This window comes from Rhinoderma darwinii, chromosome 12, assembly GCF_050947455.1.
Source record: "Rhinoderma darwinii isolate aRhiDar2 chromosome 12, aRhiDar2.hap1, whole genome shotgun sequence".
NCBI lineage: Eukaryota > Metazoa > Chordata > Amphibia > Anura > Rhinodermatidae > Rhinoderma > Rhinoderma darwinii.
This window is the reverse complement of record NC_134698.1, coordinates 12,295,115-12,305,971: the sequence shown is the minus strand read 5'-3', so window position 1 is coordinate 12,305,971 and position 10,857 is coordinate 12,295,115. Positions and strand designations below refer to the sequence as shown.

The window sequence follows — 10,857 nt, the reverse complement described above, 5'->3', positions numbered from 1 at the left end:
TTTTACTCACCTCCCGACGCCCGCAGCCATGGATCTGTGAGCGCTGGCCTCCTAGGAGATGCCAGCGCTCACTTCCGCTCCGTTCGGCTGGGTCCCGTAGGGTGCGCGCGCACGCTCGCGCCCGGCCTTAAAGGGCCAGTGCGCGCGATTTGGAAATCGTCATCACCATCAACTGCCACGATTTCCTGGTCTATAAGAAGGCCCCTGGCCTTCTAATCCTTGCCTGAGCGTTGTTAGTCTTTCCCAGTCTGTCTCGCAAATAGTCCCTTAGTGTCTCCCGTTCCAGCTGTTACCCGTGCCCTGTTACCGTTCCTGTATTCCGTATTGTTCCTGTGCCTACCCGCGTTCGAGTGCCATCTGCCACGTCAAGTGCCATCTGCCACGTCAAGTGTCTTCTGCCACGCCAAGTGTCATCTGCCACGCCAAGTGCTATCTGCCACGTCAAGTGCCATCTGCCACGTCAAGTGTCTTCTGCCACGTCAAGTGCCATCTGCCACGTCAAGTGTGATCTGCCACGCCAAGTGCCATCTGCCACGTCAAGTGTCATCTGCCACGGCAAGTGTCTACCGCTTTATCAGGATACTTCCCGCCACGTCTGGCGCCACTTGCCGCACCTGCCTCCATCCGTGCTGAAGCCACAGCCACCGCCCGGACTATTTTAGGTACCCAAGCATTACTGTCTACCATTTACTTCTGCTTAGACTGTGACCTGGTCAGCTGCCTCCCCGCTATGGCGGAGCGGCCTAGTGGGTCCACAAACCCTGTGTTCGTGACAGCTATAATGACAGAAAAATAACAAAGTTATAGCTTTTTAAATGTGGGGAGGAAAAAAATAAAAATTAAAATCCAAAAAATGGCTTAAATACTTTCAGGCAACAGTTTCTGCTGACATAAATAAGTACGGGCAATTGTATGTACAACCACTAATAGATAAATTAAAAAGGATGGTTTTAATGTGGAAAAAAATTTCCATTGCTAATGTCCGAACATATAGCATTAATAAAAGTGATTTTCCTACCTTTTTATGGGAAAACCACGGATATAGCTGGAGAATATCTGTTTTTTAGTAATCAAAAAATATACTAATTCTAGACAATTTTCTTCCGCAGAGCGCAATTACTCGATTGGGGTTCGGGAGTTATTGGCCATCAAATTGGCTCCGGAGGAGAGGAGACACCTACTAGAGGGCGCAGCTCACCCCATCCTGTTATATACCGACCATAAGAACCTCACCTATCTCCAGTCGGCCCAATGGCTGTACCCCCGTCAAGCTAGGTGTTTGCTGTTCTGTGCCCGCTCCAGTTTGTTCTCCACTACCACCCTGCCGACAAAAATGTGAGAGACAATGCCTTGTCCAGGTCCTCCGAGACAGAGGCATCATCTCTGTTAATCCCCTGCAAATTAAAGACATCCCTCCGGGGAGGACTTTTGTACGCCTGGCAGACAGGAGGGGAATCGTACACTGGGGACACAGCCCCAAACTGGCGGGGGCACGCGTGCCCGTAAAACCCGAGATCTGATTGCCTGTCATTTTGTGGTGGCCCACCCTGCCCAAAGACATCGTGGACTTTGACTTGTCCTGCACGGTGTGCGCAGCTAACAAGGTAAACCTGCTGGTCTGCTCCAGCCACTGCCTGTGCCCAATGCCTCCTGGCAGCATATAGCAATGAACTTTGTCACGGACCTGCCCCCCTCTGCTGGACGCAGTATGATCTGGGTGGTGGAGGACCGATTCTCGAAAATGGCTCATTTTGTTCCGCTGACAAGCCTACCTTCTGCTTCTCGACTGGCCAACCTCTTCATCCAACACATCTTCCGCCTGCATGGCTTACCTCTGCATACCATGTCTGATCGGGGGGTTCAGTTCACCTCAAAGTTCTGGAGAGCCCTTTGTAAACTCCTTGATGTAAAGTTGGACTTTTCCTCAGCCTACCACCCCCAGTCCAATGGTCAAGTCGAGAGGACCAATCAGATCATGGAGAACTACCTACGACACGTCATCTCCATGCAGCATGATGACTGGGTGCAGCTTCTTCCTTTGACCGAGTTCTCTTATAACAACCACACAAGCGACTCCACTGTTGCCACACCATTCTTCATCGTTTACGGCCAACATCCACACATTTCTCTCCCGGTGTCAGTTATGTCCCAGGTGCCTGCAGCTGACTCTGTATTCAGGGACTTCCTCCAGATCTGGCAGCAAACCCGATCCTCTATTCTGCTGGCGGTCAACCGCATGAAGCGTAAGGCGGACACAAGTAGAAGAGAGCTGCATCAGTTTCCTCCAGGTACCAAGGTCTGGCTGTCCTCTAGAGATATCCGGCTGAAGATACCATCATACAAGTTTGCTCCCAGGTTCCTCGGACCCTTCGAGATTCTGCAAAAGATCAACCCTGTCTCCTACAAGCTTCGGCTGACTCCTACCCTCAAGATCCCCAACTCTTTTCATGTTTCCCTCCTGAAGTCTGTGGTCCTGAACCGCTACTCCAAGACTCCTGGTCCTACAGTTACCTCCTGCGGTTCATCAGATACATTTGAAGTTAAGGAGATCCTGGACACCAAAAAAGTATGCGGAAGAACCTTCTATCTAGTGGATTGGAAGGGATTTGGTCCAAAGGAGAGGTCCCGGGAGCAGGAGGAGAACCTCAATCCTCCTACCCTGATTAAGAAGTTCCTCTCTCGCTCTGGTCCCAAGAAGAGGGGCGTAAAAGGGGGTATACTGTAACGTCCGCGGTAGCAGACCGCAGACTCCTCTCATCCTGCCGATGCCTTCCTCTCCAGAGATACCAGCACATGTGGCCGTCCTGGCCTGCAGTGAACACTTGGGTGCAAGCGCGAGCTCAGTCCTGACCTTAAAGGGCCGGCGCGCACACTTGTTAAGAATTGTCTAATCAACCCATGTTCCCCCTGGACTATAAGAAGGGCCCTGCCCCTTCACTCATTGCCTGAGCGTTGTTGTGTTTTCCCATGACAGTCTAGCAAATGGTCCCTTAGTGTTTTCCTGTTCCCAGTGTTCTCGTTCCTGCTACCTGTATCCTGTATCCCGTGCTACCTTGTGTTGTGTTACACCACGCCTGGTGTCTGCTGCCAAGGTCCCATCTGAGCCTAGTCACTGTTTGGTCATCTGCTATCCCGCTACGGCGGTACAGCCCAGTGAGTCCACATATCCACAGATTGTGACAAGAAGAACCACTACAGATGCTTTCTATTTGCCTGAGGTCTTAGGGTATGTTCACACGCACTATTTAATTCAGGCGTTTTTTGCTGGAATTACGGCCGAAAATACTGCTTGAAAGCGTCGGCAAACATCTGCCCATTCATTTGAATGGGTTTTACGATGTACTGTGCAGACGGTCATTTTTTTTACACGCCGCTGTCAAAAGACGGCGCGTAAAAAAGACGCCTGCGTCAAAGAAGTGCATGTCACTTCTTGGGACGTAATTGGAGCCGTTTTCCATTGACTCCATCGAAAAACAGCTCCAATTACGTCCGTAAGGGACGCTGCGAAAATCGCCTGCACATGCCATTACGTCTGAAATTCAGGAGCTGTTTTCGCCTGAAAACATCTCCGTAATTTCAGCCGTAACGGACGTGCACGTGTGAACATACCCTTACTCTGAACTTTCTCGCAATTACAGCCTTTTTTTCTCTGGCCATGTCTGGACCAAATAAGGATAATACATTTCTCATTTTCGTCAAACCACCTGGTTCTTGTTCAGTCTATATAAATCAGGAAGAAAACAACTTTAAGACAAAGATATTCTAGATTGGAAACATACTTGTGTGACTTTGGACTCAGAAACTGGTATAATTCAACTTTGGGTCAATGGAAATGTGTACCCTAGAAGGGTTTCAGGAAAGGGGTTTTCTATCAACCCAGAAATATGTATTACTTTTGGGCAGGAGCAGGACTCATTTGGGGGTGGGTTTGATCAGAATCAATGCTTTCTGGGTGAACTAAGTGATGTCCATATGTGGCATTATGTTCTGACACCAGAAGACATTCAAAAAATAGTCACTGATGATCTCACTGGAAATGTAATTAACTGGCAATCTGCAATATTTTGAGATGAAGGGAAAAGTCTTAAATGCGTTGTCTTGCGAAAATCATTAATCGCCTATCCACATAATAGGTGATATATGTGTGATTGCTGCAGATTCGACCGCTGAGATCCCTAGAGATCACAAGATCAAGGGTCCATGTTCCACGTTTGAATGAAGCTGCAGTCACAAGTGCTCAATACCGCTCTATTCATTCTTTGAAGGACTGATAGAGATAACTGAGAGTTATACTCGTCCATTTCCATCAGTCCCATAGACAAAGTGCTCTATGTTGTGCCTAGCTTGTGCCACTGGAGAATCTTACCCCATAAATTATTAAGCAGGTTCTCCCGGGTATGGTAATGTCATACTTGTGGATGTAAACTGCTGTTTGGGCACACTGTAGGGCTAAGAAGGGAAGGAGCGCCATTTGGAGCATGTATTTTGCTTGGTAGTAGTTTTGTTTGGAGTTTTATTGGTATTCAGTTTATAATGTGGGGGCATATGTAATCTGTCCAGAGTACATCAGGGCATAATAAGAGGGTATAATAATGTGGTACATAATATAATTATCCGTAGATGTGTGGTACGCTGTGAAGCAGTCTGTTATGTGCAGGCCTGTATCGCACTGATATACGGTTTTCTTTCTTATCCCCCTTTTGTAACACTAAAGTCTGCACCTTTTTGGGACTTTTTCTCCTTTGTAGTTTTTTGGAAATTTTGCTGAGAAAGTGTTGCGCTGGTATAATACAGGCCCCCTCACTTCCAGCGGATGTGCTATGTCCCTTATTAGTTTCTAAATACTAGGGCCCTCAAACTGAAGGAATGTTCCCATCCGGCCTGCGCATCGGGACGTTTTTCATCACCGCATTACTAGAGACATAACCTTTTTTATTTTTTGGTTGAAGGAGCTGTGTGCGGGCTTGTTTTTTGCAAGACAACCTGTAGATTTTATTGCTACCATTTTGGAACACGTACGACTTTTTGATAACTTTTTTTTTCATTTTTTTGTTATAGGAAATTACCAAAAACAAGCAATTCTGGAATAGTTTTTTATTGGGGGTTTTTTCGGCATTCACCGTGCGCCATAAATTACACGTTAACTTTATTCTGCGAGTCGATACGATTACGGTGATACCAAATTTATGTTGTTTTTTTATGTATTGCAGCATTTGCATAATAAAATAACTTTCTTTTAAGAAAAAATCATTTGTTTTCTGTGTCGCCATATTCTAAGACCCATAACTTTTTTATTTTTGCGTGGACAAAGCTGTGTCAGGGATTATTTTTTGAGGGACGGATTGTCGTTTTTATTGGTACTATTTTGGCATAAATGTGACTTTTTGATCACTTTTTATAGCATTTTTTGGGAGGAGATGTGACCTAAAAACAAAGATTCTGGCGTTTTTCATATTTATTTTTTTACGGCGTTCACAGTGCGGGATAAATTACATAATAGTTTTATAGTTTGGTTAGTTCTGGACGCAGCGATACCAATTATGTATAGTTTTTTAAATGTTTTAAGTTTTTTTCTAATAATAAAAGACTTATTATGGCAAAAAAGGCAGTTTGGCTTTTTTTTTTACTTGAAACTTGTGTGTTTTTATTTTTTTACGACACTTTTATTAACTTTTTTTTACTTGTCCCACTAGGGGACTTGAGGGCCTGATTCCCCGATCGCTACTCTAATACACAGCACTACATATGTAGTGCAGTGCATTAGAGCTATCAGTTATTCACTGACAGCAAGCCTATGAGGACCCACCGGAGGTGGTCCTCATTGGCTTCTGTACAAGGCAGACACAGATGCCATTATTTGGCCTCTGGTTGCCATAACAACCCAGCGATTGTGTCGCTGGGTTGCCGTTTGGGTCCAAACCTCTCAGATGCTGCCACTTTTTAAGCGCAGCATCTGAGGGGTTAATCGGCTGGATCAGAGAATAGCTCTGGTCCTGGACATTACAGGAGGGTGGCAGCTGTATAATAGAGCTGTCACCCCGTGCTTCTGAGCCCGCACCATCACAGCGACGTAACTGTACTGTGGTTTGCGGGAACACCTTCCCGACAGCGCCGTATATATACGGTGGTGTCGGGAAGGGGTTAAAGGCTCTGTGTACCTTTGAAACCTATTTTTTCTTTGCTCTAATGCAAAGGAAAATTGATGCCTTTGTTTAAATATCGTACTGTTTTGTAGCTTCACGTGATGGCAGAGAAAGAGGGATTGAAAAAAAAAAAAAGGACACAGCTATTGTTATTGTTATTATTATCATTGTTGTTATTATTATCATTGTTATTATTTTTATTAATTGTATTATTATTATTATTATTATTATTATTATTATTATTATTAATTATATAAATTTAACTTCTATTCCCTATCATAGTAACATAGTAATATAGTTTTTAAGGCTGAAAAAATACATATGTCCATTCAGTTTTGCCTGCTATCCTGTAATGGTGATCCACAGGAAAGCAAAGCCCCCATGAGGCAAAATTCAGTTTTCCTCCCCTTCAAGAAAAAAATTCTTCCCAACGCCAATATATCAGAATAGATACCCGGATCAACGACCCATCTATAGTAATCTAGTAACCATAACTTGTGATATTTTTACACTCAAGAATAGCATATTTTTTTAACTCTTTCAGTGAGTTTACCATAACAACTCTGGTAAAGAGTTCCATAGTCTAACTGCTCGTACAGCAAAGTATCACCTCCTTTGTTACATATGTAGCCATCTTTATCTTGACTCTGATAATTTGCTGCAGGGTGCCACTGAAAAGCCATTAAAAAAGTCAAGTTAAAGTTTCTTGACACTGTGTATTTAATGCATTAAAAATCAAGATAAAGATGGCTACATATGTATGTATGAAATAGATATGGAGAAAATGGTATATATATATATATATATATATATATATATATTGTATATATATATAAATATATATATATACATATATATATATAGGTGCAATAACATAAATATATATATATATATATATATATATATATATATATATATATATATATATATATAAATTGAGGACCTATATTGAGGCACTGCTGTATTGCATAGAGAAATAACAAATCATTTTAAGATAGGTTGGTTTAGTGATATGCAGGCTACGCGTTTCGACGTCTTCATCAGGCCAATAATAAATGAACAAAAATAATAAAATACATATGTATGCAGAAATCTTCCTTCCTCTAGATGTAGAGGATTCCCTCTTTGTTATCGTTACAGTCCTAGGTATAAATAGATCACGAGAGAGATCACTGTATGGACCTTTGATTTATTTATACATAGTTAATAGGTCAACCTCACCCTAATTTTAATAATCTTTCTGGGTACTGTTGTAAACTCATTACATTTATTACTTGGGTTGCAATTCATTGACACCACTCAAGCTTTACTATCAATTTCTTGTACACTGATGCCTAAAACTTTACATAATATGCCATGTTGAGTCTTACTAGAGATTTATAAAGTGGTAGAACTATGTTCTCGTCATGTGCATCTATGCCCTTTTTTATGCACCCCATGATCTTATTTGCCTTGGCAGCAGCTGCCTGACACTGGTTGCTACAGTTAAGTTTACTGTCAACTAAAATTCCTAAGTCCTTTTCCATGTCAGTTTTAACAGTGTTTCCTCATTTACTGTGTAATGGTGTCATATATTTTCTCTTTCCAAGTGCATATCCTTGGTTTTATCAGTGTTAAACCTCATTTGCCACTTTTCTGCCCAGGCCCTGCCCACAGTCTCAGATGTTTTGGAAAAATATACAGATTTTACCACCCTAAATAGTTTTTTTGAGTTGCGTTATAAGTTATACAATTTGTCATCATATCAATTCAACACAATCTCATGCCATCCGGTAAAAAATTTTTTTAAAATGTATACGTCTTCTAACATACGGGCAGCAAAATTGGGCATAGAGCTGTGTACTGTATGCATATTATAATGTACCATCTTCACACTTCACACTTCTTTCTCCGGGTTTTCCAGTTATACACATTTAGGACATAATGATAGGGTCTTCAATAAGTGTTTAATCATGCGGTGGTTTTTAGTCAGTTTTACGTTGTTCTCATACAGCCAAAATGGTGACTAATATAAGACAATACATATACTTCCCATTAACTATTTGTTTCCCTTCAATATAAATACAGTTTTGGACTGAAGTTGTTTCTTCAAAAAATTTTTGATCTCTTTGTTCCGAAAACTGTAGACAAGAGGACTCAAAAGTGGAGTAAATACAGAATGATGTATCGATACAGCTAAATCATAATCAGGAGAATAAGTTGATTGAAGATTTATATACATGAAGGCAACGCTTCCATAGAAAAAAAGTGACATTAAAAGATGAGACATGCAGGTCGAGAAGGCTTTTTTACGTTCCTCTGAAGTTTTCATTTTTAGTATTGTGACTAAGATATTGGTATATATTAAAACAATGAAGATAGAATTCAAGATAATGGAGAAGGAGCTAACGCTTAGGTCCATTGTCACGTCAACGTTACTATTGGCACAAGATAGGGTTAACAGTGGTGATGAGTCACAGAATAGATGCTCAATTTCGTTTGGTCCACAAAAAGGTAACCCAGAAATCATGATGATCATAGCCAATGGGCTTAAAAAGCCAAGAAGCCAACACAGACATATTAATAGATTGCAGAATTTCAGTGTCATTATAGTATGATATCGAAGAGCCTTAGAAATTGCTACATATTGATCATAAGCCATAATACTTAGAAGGTAATTCTCTGTAATTAAGAACGCATCAAAAGCATACATCTGCAAAAGGCAATAATTAAAAGAAATATACTCCCTTCCCTTAAGGAAAAGAGCAAACAGAGTTGGATAGACCGTTGTGACAATACAAATCTCAACAATGGATAATGTACCTATAAAAAAGTACATAGGTATATGAAGGTGGTAGTCCAAAACAATGACAGCAAATGTAATTCCATTACCAGTCGTAATAATTATATAAAGGAATAGAAATAATACAAAAAGAAACGCGTGGTAATTAGTTATGCTGGCGAAGCCAACCACGATGAATTCGGTGATAGTCTGATTTTTATACATTGCTTGAAATTTAATTTAATTAATTAAAGTAGGGAAATATTGTATTTTTTATTTTTCTTGGAGACAATCAATTTCAATTACTAAATTCAATCCCAGCTTCTATATATTGAGATATTAACATTTTAGCTTAATCTGAATTATCTATTATCAATATTTCACTTACAGATTTACAGTATTAAGGCTAATTAAGTGATAAAATGTGCACCCTGTCCATAAAAAATTGGTTCGTTTTTAGAAAATCACCATTGTGGGCAAAAAAAATCATGAATCAAATATTTTTTTACAAAACACAATAGTCAAAACTTTTGGTAGGTTCCAGATTTCTAATAATAACTCGTTGAAAACTTTCTTCATTGAATTGTGAATTGAATTTCCGAATTTCAAAGTTCCTATCGGTGCTTCCTTGAGTTTATTATAATGATTGACTAGGAATGATAAAAGACTAAATTAAAAAAGAAAACAAATGTTAACATCCCTCATGTCATCATCCCTGTTACTAAAACAGTTTTTTTGAGATTTTTACTTCAATGGTCTATCCTTAGGGGAGGCTACCAATTTATGACCGTGGACAATAAATGCCCAGGTACCTCCACTGTTCAGCAAGCTATTCCACAGCCCTTTCACTACAGTACCCAACATCCTAGGCATGTTGCTGTGTCTACTACTGTCCATTCAAGTGAATGGGGAAAAAATGCTGAGCTGCGTATGGATGTTGCTGTGTCAGGTGCTGCAGTGAAGGGGCGTTGTACTTACCATGGAAGTCCCAGGGTTTAGAAGGATGAGTAATCAAAGAAAAACCCCTGAAACCCCTTTTAATACAATAATGCCATCATTGTGTCTATTCAGATGGAATGCAAATTCAATAAAATTCGTATGGCAAACACATGTGCAAGGCCTACTTAGTATTCTGTAGTATTGCATGGGCTTTAAAAGTGTAGACCAGTGATTTCTAACCTGTGGCTTTCCAGCTATTGCGAAACTACAACTCCCAGCATGCTTTGACAGCCTGTGGATGTAAGGATATATGAGGGGTTGAAGTTTGGCAACAGCTAGAAAGCCGCAGGTTAGAGATAACTAGTATAGACACCTTTAATTAGCAAATACGTGGGTCTGGCATTGTAGCTCAGTTCCATTGTAGTGAATGGGGCAGAGCTGCAATACCACACGCAACCTATGGATAGGTGTGGTGCTGTTTTTGAAATAAAGCAGAAATATTTTTCTAATACTGGATAACCCTTTAAACTCCATTTCCTAGAACTTCTAGAAACAGGTATGTGCTCATCTGCAAAATAAATTACAATGATGGTCTATCCTTAGTAAAGGCTACCAATGTATGATCAGGGATAGTACCACCGCTAGTACCCACACTGAAAAAATTCCAGAGCCCTTTCACTACAGTACTGGACGCAATAGTCATGTGTCTAGAACTGTCCATTTAAGTGAATGGGACAGAGAGGGCTGAGCTGCGTGTGGATGTTGTTGTATCGGGTACTGCAGTGAAGGGGCGTTGCACTCTAGTGAACACCACAGCACCATTGTTCTACTTACCATGTGGTCCCAGGGTCAAGAAGGATCGGTCATCATTGTAAAATCCTTGAAACCCCTTTTAATATAATAATGCAATAGATATGTCTCCTTCAAATGGAATGCATATTCAATAAATTTCTATAGCAAACACATATAAAAGACACACTTATTTTGTAGTATTGCATGTGCTCTAAAAGTGTA

General features: G+C 41.0%; 2 protein-coding genes across 2 annotated transcripts; one reads left to right on the top strand and one right to left on the bottom strand.

Annotated features, from left to right (window-relative positions):
• The first annotated feature begins 2,236 nt into the window (after positions 1-2,236).
• Positions 2,237-4,068, top strand: LOC142665107 (C-reactive protein-like). Its single transcript, XM_075844654.1, is given in 5 exon segments — positions 2,237-2,288; positions 3,188-3,220; positions 3,611-3,642; positions 3,644-3,746; positions 3,749-4,068. Coding segments are annotated over 5 exon segments (540 nt in total).
• A 4,113-nt stretch (positions 4,069-8,181) lies between these two features.
• On the bottom strand, positions 8,182-9,129 carry LOC142665106 (olfactory receptor 6N2-like). Its single transcript, XM_075844653.1, has one exon. It carries the CDS (start codon positions 9,127-9,129, stop codon positions 8,182-8,184), a length of 948 nt encoding a protein of 315 aa, XP_075700768.1.
• Positions 9,130-10,857: the final 1,728 nt, after the last annotated feature.